General features: G+C 45.2%; 1 protein-coding gene across 5 annotated transcripts in view; it reads left to right on the top strand.

The window, feature by feature from the left end:
• Positions 1–27,633, top strand: part of TBC1D8 (TBC1 domain family member 8) — a 159,053-nt gene that overhangs the window by 103,351 nt on the left and 28,069 nt on the right. For all 5 annotated transcript variants that reach the window (XM_073564225.1, XM_073564224.1, XM_073564223.1 and 2 more), the window contains 8 exons: positions 525–674; positions 11,278–11,428; positions 12,218–12,432; positions 12,704–12,821; positions 13,107–13,392; positions 13,662–13,791; positions 16,035–16,133; positions 18,683–18,751. In XM_073564225.1, the coding sequence (XP_073420326.1) occupies positions 525–674; positions 11,278–11,428; positions 12,218–12,432; positions 12,704–12,821; positions 13,107–13,392; positions 13,662–13,791; positions 16,035–16,133; positions 18,683–18,751 (1,218 nt within the window). The remainder of the gene's footprint in view (positions 1–524; positions 675–11,277; positions 11,429–12,217; positions 12,433–12,703; positions 12,822–13,106; positions 13,393–13,661; positions 13,792–16,034; positions 16,134–18,682; positions 18,752–27,633) is intronic.

The following is a 27,633-nucleotide window of genomic DNA, read 5'->3' as shown; positions in this document are numbered from 1 at the left end:
CCGCTTCACTGCAGCCACCACCCCCGGTAAGCAATAAGACGCAGGGATTACATTTTTTTAAAAAAAAGATTTTTTTTTTTATCCTTTTTCTCCTCAATTTGGGGTGCGTCTTATAATCTGGAGCGTCTTATAATCCGCAAAATATATGGTACATAAAAAAATATAATGTACTTATTCTTTGTAAGCGGCAGTACAGTTAATATCCTACATTCTCCCAGCATTCCTTTCTGTTTCCACGTCTGGTAATGTGCATGATGGTAATTCCGATCTCGCAAAGGTGAACTATCCTCCTGGATAGAAGGAGCTCAGTTATCAGGGGTGTTTGTTATAGGAAACAGTCAGAAGGTTTATCATTAATCGGAAATGTAATTATTACAGCTGTTGAATAATTTACAACCCATATAAGATTAGTTTTGTGCTTTACTTAAAAAATGCCCTTTTTTGTGTCATTATTTCACTGTAAAGTGCGGTTTAGCGGCAACTATACTTTACTCTTTCCAACCTAGCTCTCTCCCCATGATTAGGTGTTTGGTAAAGAAGGCTTCGGGAATATGAACCTAATAGTTACTCAGGATGTGGAAGGTGGAAATGAAAAGGAGAAGTTGGCAACAAATGCAGAAGCGTTGATGTCCTCTTTTCATCTAACTGGAACTGGGAATCCCGACACTGGAATGGTACATTATAATTGCTTCATAGATCCCTGGCTGCTGAAAGGAGGAACCACACACAGTGACACTTTAATTGCTTAGTTGTAGGACATTTCATGTAAAATTCTAATTTATAGCTGCTGTGTGTGGCGAAAGACAACTGAGTGCCATCAGTTGTTGGCAGCTTTAGTGATTTATTGCTTATACAGCAAGACCTGAAAGATAGATGCACGTGGGCAATGGCAGACTCTCCTATGTATATCCCCAGTCCTATACTTTACACTGATGAGCATGACAATGGAAATATAATATGGTAAGGGTCCCGTTACACTAAACGACGCACCAGCTTCCCGGCAACGATACGACCTGGTCAGGATCGCTGGTGCGTCACTACATGATCGCTGGTGAGCTGTCAAACAGGCAGACTCACCAGCGATCAGGACCAGTGAGGACACTTTTTACCTTGGATACCAGCTCCCAACGCGAGCACGCTGGTATCCAGGGTACACAGCGGGTAACTAAGCGAAGCGAGCGCTTAGTTACCCGCTATTTACCCTGGATACCAGCTCCCAGCGTCTGCTTACAGCGCTGGAAGCTCGCTGATCGTTGGTCTCCCGCTGTCACACGCAGCGATGCGTGCTGGCCAGCGGGAGACCAACAATCAAAAAATGTGGAGGAATGTCCTGGGCCAATCAGCGATACCCGGCAGAGGGGGGCCGGTCGCTGATGCGTGCCACACACCGCGAGATCGCTGATGCGTCACAAAATCGGTGACGCATCAGCGATCTCGCTTAGTGTGAAGTACCCCTAAGTCTCAGTGTGTGGAGTGCAGCTCTGCAGGGGGGCTGCAGCAGTCACAGGTTTGAGGAGAGAGCGGTGTGATCACAGCTCTGTGGGGAGACTGGAGGTCGCAGTGCACCACTCTGGTGGGTGTTGTGGTGGTCTCCGTTCCACTGCTACTGCTGACATCTGCTGATGTCACGTCAACTTCCTGACCCCCTTACATCACTGAGGCGTGACCCAGTCGCACGCACCCCCCTGATTGATTGGGTTGGGCGATGTTTCACGGCGGTTAAACAGCCCAGTATCTAGCATGTGCATGTGGCCAGTGAAAGTCGAGGACAGACGGAAAGCGCACGCTGGATGCTTTAAATGGTTTAAATGGATGGGTGCATTATACATTGTAGTAGACCACCTCTTTAAACTTTTCTTACCGATTTTTGTGCAGTCACTTTGCAAAGTAATGCATTTCCATTATAACAGACTTACAAAGAAAGAAAACAAACTCTCAATCTTGTTTATTCAAGCCTGCGGACTTCAAAGGAACACATCCACTGTAAAAAAGTAAATAAGTCCAACGACTTGAGGAAAAAAAATTTCAATATTTAAAAAAAAAAAAAAATATTATATAAGGCAACTCCGTCATTCAGTTATCAAATAATACCACAATTATACGTAACAAGTCCCATAGTACTAATACCAATACTACCGCTATACATGGAGCAAATAATACCTCCATACCATGACCACATATTACCACCACATACACTGTGTTCCAAATTATTATGCAAATTGGATTTAAGTGTCATAAAGATGTAATTTTTTGTTTATCAAATAAACTCATAGATGGTATTGTGTATCAGGGCTCTTTGGATCACAGAAATCAATCTCAAATGCCTGTGATAATTAGTTTACCAGGTGAGCTCAATTAAAGGAAAGCTACTTAAGAATGATGTTCCACATTATTAAGCAGGACACAGGTTTCAAGGAATTTAGGAAATAAAAAGGATCTCTCTGCTGCTGAAAAGCATCAAATAGTGCAATGCCTTGGTCAAGAGATGAAAACATTAGATATTTCCCAAAAACTTAAACGTGATCATTGTACTGTTAAGAGATTTGTGGTTGATTCTGAGCACAGACCATGTTTGTGCTGATAAAGGCAGAATGAGGAAGGTTTCTGCCAGGCAAGTTCATTGGATTAAGAGAGCAGCTGCTAAAAAGCCATTACCAACCAGCAAACAGATCATTGAAGCTGCTGGTGCCTCTGGAGTCCCTCGAACCTCAAGGTGTAGGATCCTTCAAAGGCTTGCTGTGCTGCATAAACCTACTATTCGGCCACCCCTAAACAGTGCTCACAAGCAGAAACGATTGCAGTGGGCCCAGACACACATGAAGACTAATTTTCAAACAGTCTTGTTTACTGATGAGTGTCGAGCAACCCTGGATGGTCCAGATGGATGGAGTAGTGGATGGCCACTATGTCCCAACAAGGCTGCGACGTCAGCAAGGAGGTGGAGGAGTCGTGTTTTGGGCCAGAATCATGGGGAAACAGCTGGTAAGGGCCCTTTAAGGTTCCTGAAGGTGTGAAAATGACTTCTGCAAAGTATATAGAGTTTCTGACTGACAACTGTCTTCCATGGTATAAAAAGCAGAAACGTGCCTTCAAGAGCAAAATCATCTTCATGCATGACAATGCACCATCTCATGCTGCAAAGAATACCTCTGAGTCATTGACTGCTATGGGCATAAAAGGAGATAAACTCATGGTGTGACCACCATCTTCCCCTGACCTCAACCCTACAGAGAACCTTTGGAGTATCATCAAGCAAAAGATCTATGAGGGTGGGAGGCCGGTCACATCAAGACAGCAGCTCTGGGAGGCTATTCTGACTTCATGCAAAGAAATACAAGCAGAAACTCTCCAAAAACTTCCAAGTTCAATGGATGCAAGAATTGTGAAGGTGACATCAAAGAGTTCCTATGTTAACATGTAACTTGGCCTGTTAAGCTAAGCTATCCAAAATATCCTTTTTATTCAGTGAATGTGACCTCCTAATGCTGCAAATTCCACAAATGAGCATTTTCAGTTCTTTACAACAGAGCAAATGTTTAGAAATTCTACTGTGCCTAATAATTTGGAACAGTGCAATTTGAGTTTTTATTCATTTTGGAGATTATACTGTTATCATTGGGAGGTTTCTTCAATAAAATTTGATGCATACTCTAACCGGTGATGACTTTTATTAGACTGACTGTCATTTGTACCGACTATTTAGGAAAATCAGAGAAAAATATCATTTGCATAATAATTTGGAACACTGTGTAGAGACCGAATACTACCACAATACTGATAATTAACAAAAAAACGTTATGCTAAGAGCAGTATCACCATCATACAGTTACCATAAGGTTATAGATACCAATTGTACATGCATGCTCTGTATACTATGTACCGTATATACTCGAGTATAAGCCGACCCGAGTATAAGCCGACCCCCCTAATTTTGCCACAAAAAAACTGGGAAAACTTATTGACTCGAGTATAAGCCTAGGGTGGGAAATGCTCCATAGATTATTCCCCCATATGGTGTCCCCAGAAGAAGCTCCATAGATTGTTCCCCCATATGCTGCCCCCATAACAAGCTCCATAGATTGTTCCCCCATATGCTGCCCCCATAACAAGCTCCATAGATTGTTCCCCCATATGCTGCCCCCATAACAAGCTCCATAGATTGTTCCCCCATATGCTGCCCCCATTAGAAGCTCCATAGATTGTTCCCCCATATGCTGCCCCCATTAGAAGCTCCATAGATTGTTCCCCCATATGCTGCCCCCATTAGAAGCTCCAAGGATTATTCCCCCATATACTGCCCCCATAAGCAGCTCCAAGGATTATTCCCACATATACTGCCCCCATAAGCAGCTCCAAGGATTATTCCCCCATATACTGCCCCCATTAGAAGCTCCATATTGTTCCCCCATATACTGCCCCCATTAGAAGCTCCATAGATTATTCCCCCATGTGCTGCCGCAGCATGTAAAAATAAAAAAAAAGACATACTCACCTCTCCGTCGCTGGGTGTCAGATACTCACCTGTCCTGCGTCCATGGCTGCTCACCGCTATCTGCCACGTCATTAGTCAGTGACGTTCAGACTGCAGGGGGCGCGGCGCACACTAACACGTCACCGCACCCTCTGCTGTCTCAAGTCACTGACCGATGACAGACAGCAGCAAGCAGCCATGGACGCAGGACAGGTGAGTATCGCTATACTTACCCGTCCTGACGCTGTCGCTTGAGCCCCCAGCTTCTCCGCGCTCTCTCTTCCTGCGGTCAGGTGATACCGCTCATTAAAACTCATGAATATGCGCATATTCATGAGTTTTAATGAGCGGTACCACGTGACCTGAAGGCAGGAACAGAGAGCGCGGAGAAGCTGGGGGCTCGAGAGACAGCGTCAGGACGGGTAAGTATGACCTGACACCTCTCCCCCTCCGACCCCCCGGTGTATATGACTCGAATATAAGCCGAGAGGGGGACTTTCAGCCCAAAAAAACGGGCTGAAAATCTCGGCTTATATTCGAGTATATACGGTATGTATGTTTACTGAATAGATAAATCCAGTGCAGCTCTCTGATAGTCCTCATTCTTTTCCCCTGTTCTTCATCCTGCCCAGAACGCCATGACAAAGTCTTCCTGTTTCTGTAGAATATAATATACAGAAATGTTTGTCATCGCTTTACCAGTACCCTTCTCAGTCTACTCACCTTTACACAAACATAGTGCCCGACAGCGTAATATTTCCATCCCCCTTTGCCATATACCAGCATTCCACTGAAAAACTGAGTATCCCATGTACTACCACACATATATATGTGTGTGTGTGTACGTGTATATGTATGTATGTATATGTGTATATGTATATGTGTATATATATATATATATATATATATACCGGTGTGTGTGTGTATATATATATATATATATACACACACAGTTAGGTCCATATATATTTCGACAGAGACAACATTTTTCTAATTTTGGTTCTAGACATTACCACAATGAATTTTAAACAAAACAATTCAGATGCAGTTGAAACTCAGACTTTCAGCTTTCATTTGAGGGTATCCACATTAAAATTGGATGAAAGGTTTAGGAGTTTCAGCTCCTTAACATGTGCCACCCTGTTTTTAAAGGGACCAAAAGTAATTGGACAGATTAAATAATTGTAAATAAAATGTTCATTTCTAGTACTTGGTTGAAAACCCTTTGTTGGTAATGGCTGCCTGAAGTCTTGAACTCATGGACATCACCAGACGCTGTGTTTCCACCTTTTTGATGCTCTGCCAGGCCTGCACTGTGGTGGTTTTCAGTTGCTGTTTGTTTGTGGGCATTTCTGTCTGAAGTTTAGTCATTACCAAGTGAAATGCATGCTCAATTGGGTTGAGATCAGGTGACTGACTTGGCCATTCAAGAATATTCCACGTCTTTGCTTTAATAAACTCCTTGGTTGCTTTGGCTTTATGTGTTGGGTCATTGTCCATCTGTAGTATGAAATGACGACCAATCAGTTTGGCTGCATTTGGTTGGATCTGAGCACACAGTATGGCTCTGAATACCTCAGAATTCATTCGGCTGCTTCTGTCCTGTGTCACATCATCAATAAACACTAGTGACCCAGTGCCATTGGCAGCCATGCATGCCCAAGCCATCACACTGCCTCCGCCGTGTTTTACAGATGATGTGGTATGCTTTGGATCATGAGCTGTACCATGCCTTCATCATACTTTTCTCTTTCCATCATTCTGGTAGAGGTTGATCTTGGTTTCATCTGTCCAAAGAATGTTCTTCTAGAGCTGTGCTGGCTTTTTTAGATGTTTTTTTTTTAGCAAAGTCCAGTCTAGCCTTTTTGATTCTTGATGCATATGAGTAGCTTGCACCGTGCAGTGAACCCTCTGTATTTACTTTCATGCAGTCTTCTCTTTATGGTAGATTTGGATATTGATACGCCTACCTCCTGTAGAGTGTTGTTCACTTGGTTGGCTGTTGTGAAGGGGTTTGTCTTCACCATGGAGATTATTCTACGATCATCCACCACTGTTGTCTTCCTTGGGCGCCCAGGTCTTTTTGCATTGATGAGTTCACCAGTGCTTTCTTTCTTTCTCAGGATGTACCAAACTGTAGATTTTGCCACTCCTAATGTTGTAGCAATTTCTCGGATGGGTTTTTTCTGTTTTTGCAGCTTAAGGATGGCTTGTTTCACCTGCATGGAGAGCTCCTTTAACCGCATGATGCCTTCACAGCAAAACCTTCCAAATGCAAGCACACCTCAATATCAACTCCAGCCCTTTTATCTGCTTAATTGAGAATGACATAACGAAGGGATTGCCCACACCTGTCCATGAAATAGCCTTGGAGTCAATTGTCCAATTACTTTTGGTCCCTTTAAAAACAGAGTGGCACATGTTAAGGAGTTGAAACTCCTAAACCCTTCATCCAATTTTAATGTGGATGCCCTCAAATGAAAGCTGAATGTCTGAACTTCAACTGCATCTGAATTGTTTAAAATTCATTGTGGTAAGGTCTAGAACCAAAATTAGAAACATGTCTCTGTCCAAATATATATATGGACCTAACTGTATATATCTATATATATCTATATCTATGTATATATATTTTAGTCTCCTCACTATGTCTCCAAACAGCAATAGTGCCCTCATGTAGGTAATGTCCCCTTTGTGCCCCCATACACTACTTGGCTCCCTTTTTGTGTCTCCATACAACCATTACCCAGATTGTGCTTCCATACAATTTTTTCCCTTTTGTGCTTCAATGCAATAATTCACGTATTGCACTCCCATACAATGATTATGCCATTCTTTGTGCCTCTATACACTAGTTATGCTCCCCTCTGTGCCTCTGTACAATAGCTATGTGCCCCCATTTGATAAGTTTACTTGTCTTTGTGCCTGCACACAATAACTATGCCCCTCTTTGTACTTTTATAGAGTAGTTGTCCCTTTTCCTGACCCTTAACAATAATTAGGTCCCTTTTTATGCTTCCAGACAATAATTTTGCCCCTCTTTGTGACTGCATGCAATAATTATGTGCTCTCTGTAATATCCCCCTTTGTTCTTCCTACCTGAAGTAGTGCCCCTTCTGTAATATCCCTCTTGGTGCCTACATCCATTAATGACGATCCCCTTTGTGTCCTCCCATCATGTTTAGATTTTGGGGAAAAAAAATCAAACTGATGTTTCCCCTCTCCCAATAAGAGCAGCAAGATCCTGTTTCTTCCTGCCTGTAACATAATTGCGGCTACAGATTTAATCCATGCTCTTCCGACCTTTGGTTGGCCGCAGGCCTAAAGCAGCCTGAAACTTCTCAGAGTAAGTGGTAGTACAAGGATCGAAAATGCAGAAAAAGCAGTGTCTTCCCTGTGACCCAGGCACTCCCTTCCCTCCGAGCCCGCACCTCCTGCACCTTTACACCACTATTCTAGCACCTGTCTGCTCCCAGTGATGATAGAATAAACGGCTTGCACTGTAATTACCATTATAGATTAGTTGGTTCTCTTCACAATGAATTTTATTAAGTGTACGTTAGATAAAATGCAGTTTGGAATCTCTTCCTCTGAAGAATGCTGATCTTCCGGACATTGTGTGGTGGGAGCGGAGTATGTGTGCTCTATGTGGGTCAGGAATGTGGCACCATGCAGAATGTTCACAAAGTCCCCACACACACTGTGTAATGGTTTGGCTTATAGGCGTTTGCCATTGTATGATTAAATTCCTCACGGAGATGAAATATATTTCTCGTGGACATGTCAGATCTTGGAATGGTGAAGAAAAAAAGCCTGGGCTATGCTGTTCACTTTGTGCATGCGAGAGGTCATCATTGCTACATAAAGCTTCCTGTCTCTTCTTCGCTTGGATGAGGATTTTTTTATGAACCTCATAATGCCAGGACGTAGTGTCTAGAAAAGAGCATTTCTATCACGTCAGTGCATTTTACACACCACCCAATGGCTTTAATGATTAGTGGTGCGAGGAAATACACAATTGTTACAATGTTCCTCTGCAGCAGGGGAACTCTCTGGATGCAAGTATACCTCCTCGGTGTGATTTTTGTGGGGTGTCACTACTGTTGGGAAGGGGGGAAGTGGGAGCGTGATGCATCTATTCGGGATTCCGGATGTGGCAGAGCTGAAATACGTCCCTCAAGGTAAGAAAGGTTGGGGACCACTGCTCTACAGATTAGATGATTATAGGTTCGTAAGTGAGCCATTGGCAGTAAGTCTAAGTACTGCTGGAGTTAAATTTCCATTTCTTAGAGCATCCATTGAAATCAATTGGTATTGATTGTTTTTACTGTGCAGGTCCAATCCTCCACAGTAGGGGGGTTAACTGTGCGCGCCAATAGAGGGGCTCATGAATATAAGGAACATAGGCAAGTCAAGTAGAAGGCTCATTAGAGCTTTTTCACAAGCAGCTTACAGTGTATGATGAAAGGGCTGATGTTTCACTTTTTTTCTTTCAACTAAATTTATCAAAGTAAAGCAATTTTCCTATTTTCCCTTCCTATAATAGATTGAGCCTTTCGTCAAGAGCACTCAAGTTTTTAGCTTTTCTTTTTATCTTTGAAATCAGGACATAAATATTAGGATACAGGTTTAACTTACCCACTAAGGTTGAATTCTACATAAATGGGGTGACAGAATTGGGTAAGACTTGAATATTTTTCTCTCCGTATACATTTCCGTGGTCAATTAAATGGTTCTTTTACGGGGAGTAGAAGTAAGAAATCCTCTAGTATAGATGAGAAATGTTTGTGGGTTTTTTTTTTTTTTTTAAGAAAACCCCTGTCCTCAGGCACAGTTTGTTTAACCCCTTAATGTCCAATAACGGACACAGTCCGTCATTGGACTTCTCCCCTGCTTTGATGAGGGCTCCGGCGCTGAGCCCGTATCAAAGCTGGGACATGTCAGCTATTTTGAACAGCTGACATGTGCCCGCAATAGGCGCAGGTGGCATCGCAATCCACCTGCAACTATTAACCCGTTAAACGCCGCTGACAACGGCGTTTAACCGGCGCTTCCGGCCGCCGGGCCGGAAATGAGGTCATCGCTGACCCCTGTCACGTGATCGGGGGTCATTGATGCGTTGGCATAACAACCAGAGGTCTCTTGAAGACCTCTATGATTGTTGATGCCGCTTTGCTATGAGCGCCACTCGGTGGTCGACGTTCATAGCTATGCAGTAATTCTGCTACATATGGGCGATCTGCTCATCGCCTATATGTAGCAGAGCCGATCAAGTATGGCATGCTTCTAGCCTCCGATGGAGGCTATTGAAGCATGACAAAATTTAAAAAAGAGTATTTTAAAAAATATGAAAAAAATAAAAAAAAATATAAAAGTTCAAATCACTCCCCTTTCGCCCTATTCAAAATAAAACAATAAAAAAAAATTACACATACACATATTTGGTATTGCCGTGTTCAGAATCGCCCAATCTATCAATAAAAAAAAGCATTAACCCGATCGCTAAATGGCGTAGCGAGGAAAAAAAATCAAAACCCTAGACTTACTTTTTTTTTATCTCTGTGACAATGCATTAAAATGCAGTAACGGGCGATCAAAAGAACGTGTCTGCATAAAAGTGGTTTCATTAAAAATGTCAGCTCGGCACGCAAAAAATAAGCCCTCACCCGACCCCAGATCACGGAAAATGGAGACGCTACGGGTCTCGGAAAATGGTGGGTTTTTTGGTTTGTTTTTTTAGCAAAGTTTGGATTTTTTTTTCACCACTTAGATAAAAAAGAACCTAGACATGTTTGGTGTCTATGAACTCGGAATGACCTGGCGAATCATAATGGTGGGTCAGTTTTAGCATTTAGTGAACCTACCAAAAAAGCCAAGCAAAAAACAAGTGTGGGATTGCACTTTTTTTTGCAATTTCACCGCACTTGGAATTTTTTTCCCATTTTGTAGTACACGACATGGTAAAATCAATGGTGTTGTTCAAAAGTACAACTCGTCCCACAAAAAATAAGCCCTCACATGGCCATATTGACGGAAAAATAAAAAAGTTATGGCTCTGGGAAGAAAGGGAGCGAAAAACAAAAATGCAAAAACGAAAATAACCCCGGTCCTTAAGGGGTTAAAAAAAAATATTATTTCTGCTTTAATGACTCTCCCAGGTTCCAGCCCGAGTTTCTGCTGCTGTTCCCAGGGTCTTTTATTCTGTTGCAGCACTTACAGCACCTCGACAGCGCTGCAGCCAATCAGTCATTGGGCTGAGCCGCTCAAGTCATCTGTATAAGCAAAGCCGCTCATATTTGTTATTGGCTACGGCTATTGGCCTGACATCAGCGCTGCACTGGGAACATCAGCGGAGACTCGGTGCTGAACCCGGAAGGGTGAGTTTTATTTTTTATGTAAACAAACTACTCTGCAGGATAGAATACAGAATTCTACATTGGTGGATGTGTTAAAACTGTAAGCTATTGTTTGTGTCCTGATTTTCAGAGATTAAAAGTAAAGGTAAATACTTGAGCACTCTTGACAAAAGTCATGCAGTCAAGAAGGTAAAATGGAACAAATCCTCAGTTTAATGTCCTATTCTTTGTTTTTGCAATCTGATATTGGCCATCTATGTAACGAGCATTACATTCCTGAGATCGGTATCCAAGATAAAGATTCGACATGCTCAATCTTGTGTTTTGTTGCTGAGCTTTCGCCTGGCAGCTATTTTATTTGTATTTCTACCTTTCAAGTCTTCACTACAGGTAGTTTTTTTTGGAGTGCTCTTTCTACATTTGGGTTTTTCTGATTTGTCTAATTTACAGACACGAGAACAAGTAAAAGAACATTTGTGGATGGACCATTTTGCGGAGTATGGGAGGACAGTTTGTATGTTCCGCACAGAGAAGATCCGGAAACTTGTTGCTATGGGAATTCCTGAATCCCTGCGTGGAGAACTCTGGCTCGTTTTTTCAGGTTGTCAATAAAGTCTCTACCGGACAAGTATTGGAAAAATTCATTTTACTGGTATTAATATCCATCTCCAGCCTGGACCACTATTTTGCCATCAGCTGTTCATTTACTGTTTGCGGCAAAAGATAACCTCATAACGACAGCCATTTAGGGTATAGTTGGGCATGGCCATGGCCAATACTTTTACATGGGTAGTCCACCAGGTTATCCAATGCAGGACCCAAATTAAAATAAAAACTGTGTATACTCACCTCCAGCAGCAGCGCCACTCCAGCTATGTTGGAACTTCTGATTCCAGCAGTGATATAACATTATTGTGTCAACGAGTGGTTGCTTGTCTCCTGCAGCTCATCAATTTTCTGTTACGTCGGGCATCTGCACTGATGAAATAGTAAAGGCTTTAGTTGACATGTGATACAACAACTTCATGTCATCAACAGGACCAGCGGTGCAGACATCACTGGAATGGCGCCTCTGTGGGTGGTCCGTATACAGTTGTGTGTTTTTTTTATTTGGGGTTTGGCTTGATTAAACTGGTATTGTCCAGTAGTGGAAAACGCCTTTAAGTTTTGCCAAGCATTATTGACCCAAAATTGTAATCACAAAATACAATCACTTCCCATTGATTTATGTACTTTGCTGTCTTGAAGCATACACATTGGCCCACCAGTGATGTACATGGACCTAGGCCACAGAAACCACTTGATATACATCTTATAGACAAATTACTGGGAGGTCTGTTTCTGATTTTAGTTTCTGAGCCTTAGTTATAGTGTGTTTCCTTGCCTATAGATGCAGTGACTGACCTGGCCTCACATCCAGGTTACTACCACAGACTGGTGGATGAATCCATGGGGAAGAGCTGTGTGGTGACAGAAGAGATCGAGCGCGATCTGCACCGATCATTGCCCGAACATCCAGCCTTCCAGAATGAAACCGGCATCGCAGCCCTAAGGAGAGTGCTCACTGCGTATGCCTACAGAAACCCGAAAATAGGATACTGTCAGGTAAAGCCGGACACCAGGTCATCAGCTTTTTTTTTTTCAGTGGTGGGAATCCAACTACTGTGAGCAATCTGTATGGCCCCCAGTGGGTGACCCCCCCTAGAGTGACCTCACGGATCACGCAGATAGATGATACATGTGACTGTATGCATCCGTATTTCTGTAATATTGTCAGTCTGTTCGGCCCTCGCGTATTTATGGGGCTTTGCTTTCATCACTTAATTATTCAGACAAATACATGGCTCATTTATTTTTTTTTTTATTTTTTTTTTAGTCTATGAATATCCTTACTTCAGTCTTACTACTTTATGCCAAAGAAGAAGAAGCGTTTTGGCTGCTGGTTGCAGTATGTGAAAGGATGCTTCCAGATTATTTTAATCATCGGGTCCTGGGTGAGTCTATCGTTTGCAGTCTGTGAGACGTCTGCCAGCTTCTGGTGAAGAGAAGAATTACAGGTTAATTAAATATGATGATAGAGAAATACTGCCATTGTATGGATAAGGAAAGCAGAATATCTGAATAATGCTTCATAGTCACAAGTACAAAATAGAGGTCTGTTTATTTTTGAACTGCCCTACTGTCTTTACTTCCAAATGGTGATACTCAGATGCAGAAATGGAAAACATCATCTGCTAAATTGTATTCAAGTCACTAATTTCTTGGAATGTTCTTCACAGGGGCCCAGGTCGACCAGTCTGTCTTTGAAGAGCTGATACATGAGCGGCTTCCCGAGCTGGCAGAGCATATCACTGACTTGACCACTTTGGCTTCCATATCCTTGTCATGGTTCCTGACGCTGTTCATCAGCATTATGCCCCTGCAGAGCGCTGTCAGTGTCGTGGACTGCTTCTTCTTTGATGGCATTAAGGCCATTTTCCAGATCGGACTGGCAGTTCTGGATGCCACAGCTGTGGAGCTGTGTGGCAGTAAAGATGACGGACAGGCCCTAATGATTCTCAGCAGGTTAGAGATACTTCTAATTTTCTTTGTTGCTCCATTTCAGTTTTAGTTACTGGAAATATTATTATAACTAAATCTGTTAATGTTACATAATATCAAAAGTGTATCATGACCTTGACTGAATAGCCACTTTCTACTTGGTATTATCAAAAATAAGGACTATTAGGCAACACATGGAATTTGCTATATGGTAATATTGCTGTTCTGCTTCTATTTTGTACATACCTTCCCATAGAATGGCAGTTACTAGTGAAAAATGTTCTTGTGAATAGGTTTTTAGAGCATGTCAAGAATGAGGATAGTCCTCTGCCACAGACTGGAAACGTACACAGTTTATTGAATAATGAACAGGAACTTTACCCGGTAACTGATATAGCAGATTTAATACGGGATTCCTATGAGGTATGTACATGAAAGCCTGAAATGATTATTGATAAAATCTACTGTAAAAAGGGCCATAATTATGTAACATTTTTGAATGTGCCTGGTTCGCTGCTGCCTGTTGATTTTGGGGAAAAGAATGGTGGGACACATTAAACTTCAACATGGCCCTACCTTTTTGTTCTTAATTTTGTTACACACATCCATGAATCATTGTCCAAATACAGACTACGATGTAAGGACTAGCCATAGGTCTCCTGCAGCCTTGTACATGCCAATGAGCCTGCAGATTTTGGGAATGGAGACCTAGGGTCGGTCCTTGTATCACAATACGTACTCGGACAGTGATTCATAGAAGTGTGAAGACTGCAGAAGGGACATAATCTGTCAAACAGGTGTCTGGCTGAAGCTAACTTCCCTCTCTCCGTTTAGAATACATGCATGGCCATTATAAATAAATAAATATATATATACAGTTGTGCTCAAAAGTTTACATACACCAGCAGAATTTTTGCTTCTCCTTTTTTCAGAGAATATGAATGATAACACCAAAACTTTGTCTGCACTCATGGTTAGTCGTTGGGTGAAGCAATTTATTGTCAAACTACTGTGTTTTCTCTTTTTAAATTATAATGATAACCCAAAACATCCAAATGACCCTGATCAAAAGTTCACATACCCTTGTGATTTTGGCCTGTTAACATGCACAGAAGTTGACACAAATGCGTTTAACTGGCTACTAAAGGTAACATCCTCACCTGTGACCTGTTTGCTTGTAATCATAAAAGCTGAGTGAGTTTCTGGGATCCCGACAGATTCTTCCATCTTTCATCCAGCCACTGACGTTCCTGGATTGTGAGTCATGGAGAAAGCAAAAGAATTGTCAACGGATGTACGGGAAAAGGTAGTTGAACTGTGTAAAACAGGAAAGGGATACAAGAAGATATCCAAGGAATTTATAATGCTAGTCAGCAGCGTTCAAACTGTGATTAATATATGGAAAATCAGGGGCTCTGTAAAAATAAAACCACAGTCATCCACAACTGCCAAGAAAATTGTTTGGGATGCAAAGAAAAACCCACAAATAACATCATCTGAAATACTGGACTCTCTAAAAACTAGCAATGTAGCTGTTTCAAGATGCACAATAAGGAGGCACTTGAAGAAAAATGGGCTGCATGGTCGAATCGCCAGAAGAAAGCCATTACTGATCAAATGCCACAAAGTATTGCCTAAAATACGCAAAACAGCACAGACAAAAGCCTCAAAACTTCTGGAACAAGGTAATTGGAGTGATGAGACCAAAATTGAACTTTTTGGCCACAACCATAAACATTACATTTGGAGAGAAGGCCTATGATGAAAAGAACACCATTCCTACTGTAAAGCACGGAGGCGGATCACTGATGTTTTGGGGATGTGTGAGCTACAAAGGCACAGGAAACTTGGGTCAAAGTTGAAGAAAAGATGAATGCAGCACGTTATCAGCAAATACTTGAGGCAAATTTGCAGCCCGGAAGCTGCGCATGGGACATACTTGGAGGTTCCAACATGACAATGATAAAAAACACAAAGCCAAGTTGACCTGTCATTGGCTAGAGCAGAACAAAGTGAAGGATCTGGAGTGGCCATCTCAGTCTCCTGATCTCAGTCTCCTGACCTCAATATCATTGAGCCGCTCTGGGGGGATCTCAAGCGTGCACAGTTCATGCTAGACAGCCCAGGAATTTACAGGAACTGGAGGCTTTTTGCCAAGAAGAGTGGGCAGCTTTACCATCTGAGAAAATAACCTCATCCACAACTACCACAAAAGACTTCAAGCTGTCATTGATGTTAGAAGGGACAACCCATGGTATTAAGAAATGGGCTATGTGAACTTTTGATCAGTGTCATTTGGGTGTTTTAGGTTGTCATATTGATCTAAAAAGAGAAAACACAGTAGTTTGACAATGAATGGCTTCATCCAACTACTAACCATGAGTGGAGAAAACGTTTTGGTGTTATCATTCATATTCTCTGGAAAAAGGCCAAGAACGCAAAAATTCTGCGAGGGTATGTAAACTTTTGAGCAAAACTGTATATATAGTGTGTGAGAAGGAAAAAGCCGACCGATATCTAAATAAAATCTGTCTTGATCAATACAATCATTTAGTGCTATGTGCTTGTGTCGCTTGTGCACAGAGGTTCTCTCTTTTAAAGTGATCAGTTTATCATTTTGCTATTCCCATGAATATAACTGATTGATTTATTTTATGTAATTTCAGAAATTTGGCAACGGCTCTGTTGAACAAATTGAACGCTTGCGCTGTAAAAATAGGATCCAGGTTCTTCAGAGCCATGAGGATACTACAAAACAAAATGTTGTAAGTACCTTGTGGATAGTTAAAGGGAACCTGTCTTGTCCTTTTCAGCATGTAGACTGTCCCCAATGCATTGTTAGTGATGAAATGTGCATCACTAGCATGGTTTTTTCATTAAAACCAGCTCTGTAATCATGTCAAAAAAGCACTTAATATAGTTAGATCATACCTGCTCATTTAGTCATAGGGGTCTGCTTTATTTTCGTTCAGTCACGGATGTCACCACCCACGCAATTTCATTGATGTTCCAGGCTTGCGCAGGGTGAAGCATGGAGCCGCGATTGCACATTGTGTAGCAACAGAGGCTCCCCGCTTGACACTGTTCAAATGCAGCTCCATGCTACACCCTGGGCAAGCACAGCTCCATACTGCGCAAGCGCGGGACTTTACAACGGATTTAAGTGACATCAACGCAACCCAGAACATCAATCAAATTAACGCCCATGTCTGAACGAAAATAAAGCACACCCTTATATCTAAATGAGCAGGTATGATCTAACTATATAAAGTGCTTTTTGCACATGATTAGACCGCCATTTTTAATTAAAAAAAAAAAAACCTGTTAGTGATGCACATTGCATCACTAATAACACACTAGGGACAGTTTAGATGCTAAAAATGAGATGACTGTTTCCCCGTAATGTAATTAACATTGTTGTCGGCACCTATGAAACGGAATCTGTCAGTAGGTTTTTCCAGTGATTTGTAAAGGCCCAGTCACACTAAACGATGTCCCAGTGATCCCATGAACGATCCGACATGATGGGATCGCTGGGACATCGTTAGGCTGATCACTGGTGAGCTGTCACATAGACAGCCCCAGTGATCAGGACCAGCGACGCTGGACGCTGGTTTCTAATGTAAACGTCGGGTATCCAGGAGCCGCGCCACTCCTGGATACCCGACGTTTACCTTGGAAACCGGCGTACATGCTGGTTTCCAAGGTAAACATCGGGTATCTAGGAGCCGCGCGACTCGTGGATACCCAACGTTTACCTTGGAAACCAGCGTGTACGCCGTTTTCCAAGGTAAACAGCGGGTATCCAGGAGCTCCTGGATACCCGACATTTACATTAGCGTCCGGCGTCGCTGATCGCTGGTCTCTCGCTGTCACACGCAGCGATGCGTGCTGGGCAGCGGGAGACCAGCAATCGAAAAACGGCCCAGGCCGATCCAGCACGATCAGCGATAACTGGCAGGATGGCCGGTCGCTGATCCCCATCACACACAGCGATCTCGCTGGCGAGATCGCTGATGTGTCACAAAATCAGCAATCTCGCTAGCGAGATCACTTAGTGTGACTGGGCCTTTACTGTGTTTTGCTGTTCCAATAGAATCAGTGTTTTATCAGCAGGAGATAATCACTACAGGATAAACTGCTCTTGTGCCTCTTAAGGTACTGTCACACTTAGCGATGCACCAGCGATCCCGACCAGCGATATGACGCGGTCAGGATCACTGGTGCATCGCTAAGTGGTCGCTAGTGAGCTGCCACACAGGCAGATCTCACCAGCGACATCGAAGGGGTCGGGGGTCGCTACTTACCTGTCACACTAGGCGATCCTGACGTCCTCCCGCCCGGCTCCATGCTCGTCGCTCGTCTCTCCACAGGAAGCTGACGACGAGAAACAGTCCTGGATGTTCTCGCGCAATCAGCGATAACCAGCGGGGGAGCGGGTCGTAGGTAAGTATCAGACGTAGCGATATCGCTATAACATCACAAGTTATAGCGATATTGCTAGCGATATCGCTAAGTGTGACAGTACCTTTAGTCCAATAACTCCCCCACCATAGATTAGCAGGTCTGTCACTATACAACAAGCATGCACAACTCCGGTCCTCAGGGGCCACCAACAGTGCGTGTTTTCAGGATTTCATTAGCATTGCACAAGGTGTTGGATTAATCACCTGTGCAGGTGACTAAATTATCACCTGTGCAATACTAAGGAAATCCTGAAAACATGCACTGTTGATGGCCTTTGAGGACCTGAGTTGTGCATGACTGCTATCCAATGTACACAGAAAGCTGTGGTGTGGGTAGGGTTATACACTGCTCAACAACTGAGCTCTGCTAGATCTGCAGCAGAGAACACTGTGTCTCTATCGTAACTTATGCACCCAGTAAACTAAGTGATGCATTACTGGAATCCGGATCTGTGTCCCTACATTATGCTGCTGTCAGATTACATAGCAAAACCTGCTGACAAATTTCCTTTAATGTGCATGTTCAGCAAAGGCAAACCTGCCTGTTATTTCACTAAAACAGCATGAAAGTTGTTAAAAATATTGCCTCATGCATGGGCCTCTGATCTCTATGGGACAGGATCACAAACAGCCCAGCCTATGACTCCACTAATACCAGATATTTGGGGAGCATATAGCCCTAATAATAATCTAATACAACAGGTCTTTGCTTCATATTGAGTAATGGCGATATTGAATAATATCGGATAGCACAGATCTTCTGTGTATAATTTCTGAGAGTTGTAGTTCTCACTTATTTGTGCCACTGACGCCCATTAAATCTCACCAGATGTCTCTTTCCTTTTTAGCTTAGAGTTGTTGCCCCTGATGTGTCTTTTATTCATGAAGATTTAGAAGATCTTTTTGACATGTTTAAGGTAAGAGAGAGGATCTGGACATCCGTAACGTCTTGGGCACATCCATCTTCATGTCCCTCTACTGCTGTACTTGCTTACCTGTCAGGTGTGCGTGCACTGTTGATCTGCAGCAAGCATGGCCATACCTGTTTATACTCTGACTTTATCAGTAATATTGTTCCAATTAAGTACGTGGACATGAACAATTCAAATATGTATTTAACCCCTTCCTTCATTAGAATGTGATAACACCCTGGGCAAGAGTCCGAGCCCATTCACACGTGGTAGATGTTGGCTATATTACATAGCTGGCATGTGACTAATAGCCATGGCTGGAGCTGAACTGCTGTTAATCATTTAGATGCCACTGTCAATCTCTGACAGAAGCATTTAAATGGAACATTTGCCCCTTCTCGCAATTATCGGGTATCGATGTGTTACCATGGCAGCTGGGAGACTGCTGAAGGCCACCATGGTTGCAATATTGATACTTCTCTAAAGCTCAGCCACAGACTGAGTACCATAGAAAACCATTATTTTCTCCTTCGCCTCATTGGGGGACACAGGTACTGTGGGTGTATGCTACTGCCGCCTGAAGGCTGACACTAAGTGAAAAAAAGAGGTTAGCTCCTCCTACGCCATATACACCCTCGCCCTGATTTGCAGGCGGAAACCAGTTCATGCTTCGTGTCCTTTGGAGGCACCTGTCTGTTTTTTCTCCAGACTTCCTTTTTTTTTTTTTTCTTTTTTCTTCTTTTTCCCTTTTTCTATGAAGATGAGACAGGGGCGATCTCCCCAAACCAACAACGTGTGAGTATCGCCTCCACGTACCCTCTCACGCAACGGGGGACATATCTGGTCTTTTTTTCCCAGACTTTTTTTATTTTTATCTTCCATGAAGATGAGACAGAGGCAACGGATCCTATTGAAAGGGTTCGATTTCCCCAAACCAACAACGGGAGAGCACGTGCGAGTGTCGCCTCCACGTATCCTCTCCCGCAACGTGGGACATGATGCCGGACTTAGCCCTGACCACCCCTAGGTATTGAAACTATGGGCTGTACAGAGGCACAAGCATAGTCCGTGCGGCCACCACTGCTCCACTAATGCTAGACTGCTGTGCTGCAAGGCGGCGGACGGTCCCTTTCCTCAACCCTTGAAGGGGTTAGATGGAGCTAGGGTGCCTGCACCGTCCTATATGTGGCCTCCCTCCCCTCTACCTGAGCTGGGAAGCTGAAGCATCGTCACGGAGGGGATGGCCTGGGAGGGCTCTTGCAGCAGCGTCCACAGGGCTGGAGCCCATAGCCTTTTCTTGCGGGCGAAGGTAGTCACCCCCATCGCTCATGGTGGCGTGTCCTGGCGTCCGGCTACGTATCTTCGGCTGGCGGTCGGTGGCGTCCCCCTCTCGCGGGCAGACTCTGAAAATCCAGCCCGCGGCTTCGGCCAATGCTGGGCCGCAGACGGAAGTCCCGCCTCCCTTCTTCGTGTCACTTCCGGCGGCCCACCCCCCGTGGCCTGGGTGGGCGCCGAAGTAATTGAGCTCCCGGCTTTGGACCAGCGCTAGGCCTCAACCGTAAGTACCACCTAGGATGCCGCCTCTTCCGACAGCCCGCCCGCAGCTGTGGCGCGCGCTTCTTTGAGTGGAGCAACGCCTGGCACTTCCAGGACATGTAGGGGGCACAGGACTGGGGTAAGTGCTGCACCCTAACCGGAGAGGCCACGTTACGGGTAGACGAGGAGTGTTCCCCCCCCCCCCCCCCCCCCCAGCAGGCTGCAGCACTGATGCCTGGCAGATACAGCATCTCCGGAAAAGTGAAGACGCACACGTTCCTATACGCTGCATGCATCTCTTGTCGGGCCTCTTTCCCGTGGGCGCAGAGCAAGCGATTATGCAAAGCCTGCGATTCCAAACGCGCCCAGGAGCCCTCCCCTGCGACTGAGCCCGGTCTTTCAGAAGGGGCCTTATCACTGTCGCAGCAATCGGGTCCCTTCATGCCCCAGATAGGGGCAGGGATAGTGGCTCGCCTGTCTTGGAGGAGTCCTCCACCTCACAGGAGCCTACGGCCTGCAGGGGCCGCTCTCACTCCAGGCAGACGCGGGGGGAAACGAACCCACATGGCGTCTCCCGGCCCGTCCGGTGCCTCGGCATCCGTGAGTTCTGCTTGTCGCTCTCCCTCACCAGCAGTCTAGAGCAAGCAAAGTTCAGATTATGACTCAGACGAACCCCTGGATCTAGGTACCCCAGGGTGTCGAGAAACAGTGGACAGCCTCATCGAAGCCGTCAATCAGACTCTGGGGATTGAGGATGATTCCACCCTGGCTTCAGGCCATAAGGTGTCATTTAAGCGAGCTAAGCGGCCGCATAGAGTTTTTTGTACTCACCCAGAGTTTGAGGACATAGTGCAACGACACAGGGAATGGCCAGACAGGCGTTTCTCAGGCCAGAAGGCGCTGGAAGCAAGTTATCTGTTTGCCCCGGATCTCTGTAAAAAATGGACGGAATCTCCAACGGTGGATCCACCCGTGTCACGCTTGGCCTCTAAAACCCTGTTATCCGTACCTAGTGGTTCTCCTATTAAGGACCCCACTGATCGTCTCATAGAGAGCTTGGCTCGCTCAGTTTTTGAAGCGGCAGGATCAGCACTCTCTCCCTCGTTCGCGGCAACGTGGGTAGCCAAGGCAATAATTTCTTTGTCTGAATCATTGAACAGAGCCTTGCAGGATAGGGAACTATCTGCAGAGGTATCAGAGATCGCGAGTCAGATCGCTATGGCTGGGGACTACTTAAGCAGTGCTTCTTTGGATGCGGCCAATTGCGCGGCACTGGCTGCCGCAAACACAGTTTCCATTTGGAGAGCCTTATGGTTAAGGACATGGCGGGCCGATTCAACCTCCACTAAGTCCTTGACTTCCCTACCTTATCAGTGCGGCCGCCTATTCGGAGAGAAGTTAGACCAGCTCATCTCCGACGCCACAGGAGGGAAGAGCGGGTTTCTCTCCCCAACAAAGGGTCAAACCGCCATTTCGCCACCAGTTTCAGGCACGGTTTCGGGCCTTTCGCTACCCCGGGTGGACTACAGCGGCCAATTCCGCCGCTTCAAGTTGCCCCAACCAGGATAGGGATTGACAAGTCTCAGAGCCAACCCGTTGGGGAGATTGCGTGCTCGCCAGCCCAAGTCGAGGGGAACCAGGTCCCAGAGATCCTCAGCCAAATGACTCGAGGCATTCTTTAGGCGACATCAGCAAAGTAAGCGGCCACCTACTCTGGTTCGCCACATCTGGGTCACCGTCGCACACGACTCATGGGTGAGAGAGCTGGTGTCCTCAGGGTACAAGATAGTTTGTCAGGTACCCCCCAAAGCTGTTCTTTCTCTCTCGTCTTCCCAAAGGGGAGACCCGGGCAAGGGCATTACTAGGAGCCATCGAATCACTCCAGCACAACGGAGTCATTATTCCTATACCAGAGCACGAGAAGGCTCAGGGCTTCTATTCCAACCTATTTGCGGTCCCCAAGAAAGACGGGACGGTCAGGCCTGTTTTGGACCTAAAGCTCCTGAACAAATTTATCAGGATCAGACATTTCCAGATGGAGTCTCTCCGTTCAGTTATATCGGCCATGGGGCAGGGAGAATACTTGGTCTCTATCGACATCCAGGACGCCTACCTGCACATCCCCCATTTTCCTCTCCGCATCAAAGATTTCTGCGCTTCGCCATCAGCGGTTTACATTTCCAGTTCGCTGCGGTGCCCTTCGGGCTAGCCACCACCCCCAGAGTGTTCACAAAGGTCATGGCAGTCATCATGGCTAGTCGTTTTGCCTTACTTAGACGACCTCTTGGTCAAGGGCCCTTCAATTCGGGCATGCGAGGAAAGTGTCTCTATCCCCATTAGGATGGTTGGTCAACATGAAGAAATCATCCCTGGTCCCAGCTCAGAGGATTGCCTTTTTAGGGATGATCTTCGACACCTGCCAAGAGTTGGTAATTCTCCCTCGAGACAAAGCCCTAGTGCTCCGGCAGGGAGTCCGGATGCTTCGCCGACCGGTCCCTCACACCATCCATTTTCGGGGTGAGGATACTAGGAAAGATGGCGGCAGCGATGGAAGCAATCCCGTTCGCCCAGTTTCATCTTTGCCCCCGTGCAGCACGCCCTCTTGTCATACTGGGACAAGAACCCATTCACGCTTGATCACCGGTGCTGGTTGTCCTCTCAGGTCAGTCAGTCACTCGAGTGGTGGACAGTCAGTTCCGCACTGCTTCAGGGGAAACCTTTTCTCCCAGACCATTGGTTGGTAGTCACAACCGATGCCAGCCTCCTCGGCTGGGGAGCATTTTTTTTTTGCCACCACACGATCCAGGGACAGTGGTCGCCGCAGGAGGCTCGCCTCCCGATCAACTTGTTGTAAATACGAGTGATCTGGCTGGCTCTGCAACAGTTTCAGCACCTTCTAGCAGGCCGCCCCGCCACGGCGGTGGCTTACATAAATCATCAAGGGGGCACCCGCAGCAGAGCAACCATGCGCGAGGTAGGGCACGTTCTTCACTGGGCCGAAAAGAACCACTCGGTGATATCGGCGGTCCACATCCCGAGCGTGGAGAATTGGGCGGCAGACTTTCTCAGCCGGCAGGGTCTTGCGTCCAGGGAATGGTCACTGCACCCCGAGGTCTTCCAGCAGAGTTGCCAACGGTGGGGAACACCGGATGTGGACCTGATGGCCTCCAGGGTGAACGCCAAGGTGCCCATGTTTGTCGCTCGGTCCCGAGACCCACAGGCAATCGCCGTGGATGCGTTGGTTCTGCCATGGAATCAGTTTCGCCTCCCATACTTATTCCCCCCCCCGCTGCCACTACTTCTGAGGGTCATCAAGAAGATGAAAGCAGAGGGGATTTCAGCGATTCTGCTGACCCCAGACTGGCCCCGTCGAGCGTGGTACGCAGATCTAGTGCAGCTGCTCGCCGACTTTCCTTGGCGACTGCCAGAGCGCCCAGATCTACTTTCCCAGGGCCCGATCTTGCACCCGAGCTCAGGGGCCCTGTGTTTGACAGGATGGCCGTTGAATCATGGATTCTGACCCAGGCGGGGTTTGGGCGCAAGGTGGTGGCTACAATGGTTAGCGCCCAGAAGCCAACCTCGGCACGAATTTACCATTACACCTGGAAGGTGTCCTTTTCTTTGTGTCGAGACCACAGTTATCCTCCGCTGAGATTCTCTATCCCCAACATCTTGGCCTTTCTACGGTCTGGCATAGACTCAGGATTGGCCCCGAGCTCTTTCAGGAGACAGATATCGGCTTTATCCGTCCTGTTCCAGCACAGAATTGCTGCCAATTTACAGCTATAGACTTTGGAGGCCTGGGACCTTAACCTGGTCCTAGGCGTTCTGCAGGAAGCACCATTTGAGCCGCTACAGGATGTCTCCTTGTCATACCTTTCCTGACTGGCACCAGGCTTCGACGGAAACAGGTTTGCAAGGCAGCAACCTGGTCCAGCCTGCACACATTTGCCAAACATTACAATATCCATACTCCGGCTTCAGCGGACGCGAGCCTAGGTAGAAGGATTCTCCAAGCAGCGGTGGCGCACCTTTAGACAGGAGGTGCATGTAGCTTGGATCGGTGAGTCAACTTCCCACCCAGGGACTGCTTAAGTACATCCCACAGTATCTGTGTCCCCCAATGAGGCGAAGGAGAAACAGGGATTTTTTTTTTTATAAACTTACCGTAAAATCCTTACCTCCGAGACGCTCATTGGGGGCACAACACCCACCCTGATAGCCAGTTGGCTCTTGTTTATTTAATTAATGTGCATTTTCGTTGACATTGAGGTAGTTATTTTCTAGACATATTGTTACTTGCATTAAGGCTGATTTTGTTGTTCTCCTGCTGCTTTTGCACTAAACTGGTTTCCCCCCGCAATCAGGGCGAGGGTGTATACTGCAGAGGAGGAGCTAAACCTCTTTTTTTCACTTAGTGTCAGCCTCCAGGCGGCATACACCCACAGTACCTGTGTCCCCCAATGAGCATCTCAGAGAAATGGATTTTACGGTGAGTTTATCACAAAAATCCCTGTTTTCCTACAACGGATGTAAAAACTCTACACATCCCTGTTAAAGTACCAGATTTTTGTCTTGTAAAAAATTATACAAATAGTAATAATTTCAGAACTTTATCCACCTTTAGGCTATGTGCACACGGTGCGGATTCTGCTGCGGATCCGCAGCGGATTTGGCCCTGCGGAGCTGCAGCAGAACTGCAGGTGAATGTACAGTACCATTATTGGCTATGTAAAACAAAATCCGCTGTGCACAGATTTGCTGCGGATTGAAAAAAGCAGCATGTCGCTTCTTTTGTGCGGTTTTGCTGCAGTCTGTACAAATCAGTTGAAAAATAAACTGAAAAATGAAGAACTAAAATAATGTGATTGCATAAATATTCACACCCTTAAACTAATACTCTGTTGAAGTACCCTTTGAATTTAAGACAGCATTCTGCCTTTTTAGGTAGGAGTCTATCTGCATAGCACATCTAGAATGGCATTCGTTGCTCCTCGCAGTTGCGCTTCATATTTGTCAGATTTGTGAGGACATCTCCTGGCCATAGAGCCCTCTTTGGGTTACTCAGAGACTACCCACAGATTTTCAGTTGGATTTAGGTCTGGGCTCTGGCTGAGCTTTTCCAAAACTTTGATCTTACTCTGGCAAAAGCCATTCTCTTGCTGATTTGGAGCCAGGGCTGAGGTGTGGTCTAAGTCTATGTCAATTTTGGTGACGTTGGCTTTTGTGTAAAATGGACCGACTTCTAAAATATATAATAAATTGGGTGCAGGAGTTCTTTGAAGTATGTGATGTACGTGGTTTTCTTAAGAATTTGGGAAAGTTATGAAATATCCTATAAATGCCTGTTCTGTTCCTGATCTAAGGAACTTGGCTTTTAGTTGAGATGAATCTGTGCTGCTTTTTATGTACACTCTCAATAGTGAGTCCAGTGCTGTGTAGTCGTAAGTCAGGGAAATTGAGGAGTTTGAGATTTGGCTTACCGACTCCACAGCCCTGGGGGTATACTTAGGGTCGATGTCGCGCTGAAAGGTGAAGGTTTTGAGGAATAATTAACTGGAATTGGTAATAATTCCCTCCACATTGACTAAAGCCCCAGCTGCCAAAAACCAGTCCCAAAGCATAATGCTGCCCCACTGTGCCTCACTGTGGGTATGGTGTTCTTTTGCTGATGAGTAGTGTTTGCTTATGCCAAACATACTTTTTTGAATTATGGCCAGTAAGTTCTACTTTGGTATCATCAGACCACACCATGTTTTACACATGCTTTTGGCAGACACAATGTAGGTTTTGGCAAACATAGCCTGGCTGGGAAGTTTTCCTTTGTATGGAAAGGCTTCCATCTTGCTCCCCTGTCCCACAAGCCAGATATATGAAGAATGTAGAAGATTGTAGTCACATGTAGTTGACAACCAGTGCTTGCCAGAAATTCCTTCAGTTCTTTTAATGTTGAATACACAAAGAAAAATAGAGCAAATTTGCTCTATTTTTCTTTGTGTATTCATTAATTATTGGAGTCTTTTGTGCTACTTTAGCCCCTCCACCACTAGGTATAGTGTTTGACGGATTATTACCATGTTTTCTGTTCTAAGGATTTCACTCATAGTTCTTTTAAAATGATCCTGTCAGCAGTTTTGGTTGATATAAGATACAGCCACTACCTTTCAGGGCTTATCTACAGCATTCTTTTGCTAATTTGGAGCCAGGGCTGAGGTGTTGTCTGAGTGTGTCAATTTTGGTGACGTTGCGGTCTGGTCCGATGGGTGTCGCAGGTCTGGCGCCTCCCATCTTCTTGCGATGCCGCCCTCCTGCTTTCCTCATCGCTCCCCGGCATCACGCTCCTGCCCAGGCGTACTTATCTGCCCTGTCGAGGGCAGAGTAAAGTACTGCAGTGCGCAGGCTCTGGGTCTCTCTGACCTCTCCCAGCGCCTGCGCACTGCAGTACTTTGGTCTGCCCTCAATAGGGCAGAGAAGTACGCCTGTGCATGAGCGCGATGCCGGGGAGAGATGAAGCAACAGGAGGGCGGCATGGCATGAAGATGGGAGGCTCCAGGACCTGAGACGCCATCGGACCAGACAGCTGCCCGGGTGAGTATAATAAAACTTATTTTTCTTATCTTGCAGGTTGGATCGGGGGCTTATCTACAGCATTATAGAAGGCTGTATATCTTATAGCGGCCAAAAGAGGGGACAGGTTCCCTTTCAGATAGAGTAATTTCCAAAACCACAAATTACAGGTTGTAGGCTTTTTTTTATCATGGTAGTCAAGTTCGCTTTTGTGATCTAAAAGTGACACTTCCGCATATGTAGCAAAAATGCTTTGTTAATGCAAGAACAAAGCATATCTGAAAAAAACATATAGAAACATGTCAATGTGCTAAGAAACTAAAGCAAGAAATCTTAAAACTGAATACCTTACACAGAGAGCGCATTTATAAAAGTAGGTGATGCAACTGTAGTTAGGATTATGTAAATGCCCCCAGAAAAAGTCTATAGTGAAACTGTGCCCGTCGGGTGTGGTCTGGATGCAGGCCTCAGTTTGCTTTCCTGGTCTGTCCCCTCTCCAGGTATAACATTATGAATTACATTTGTGTTTTGTGTTTGATTCTTGTGGAGACCAACAGGTGGATTTTGGTCAGGAACGCTCCCCTCTTTTCTGGTTTGATGTTTGGGATGGTATGAGTGAGACTTAAAATAGTACCTTCCACAGCTTGAGATCACCTTGATCTACTCATAAATAATTATCCTTTTGTGTCTCCACCACCTCTCACTCATCCCAGAATATATCGGGATTTGCTTAAGACTATTAAACATGCATTTGCACTTTATTTACCAACAGTATTGTTACGCCT

The sequence above is a fragment of the Dendrobates tinctorius genome, unplaced genomic scaffold (genome assembly GCF_039654945.1).
Source record: "Dendrobates tinctorius isolate UK_male_01 unplaced genomic scaffold, ASM3965494v1 ptg000437l, whole genome shotgun sequence".
Classification (NCBI taxonomy): Eukaryota; Metazoa; Chordata; class Amphibia; order Anura; family Dendrobatidae; genus Dendrobates; species Dendrobates tinctorius.
Note: the sequence above shows the minus strand (reverse complement) of the source record. Positions and strands in the feature narration are given on the sequence as shown.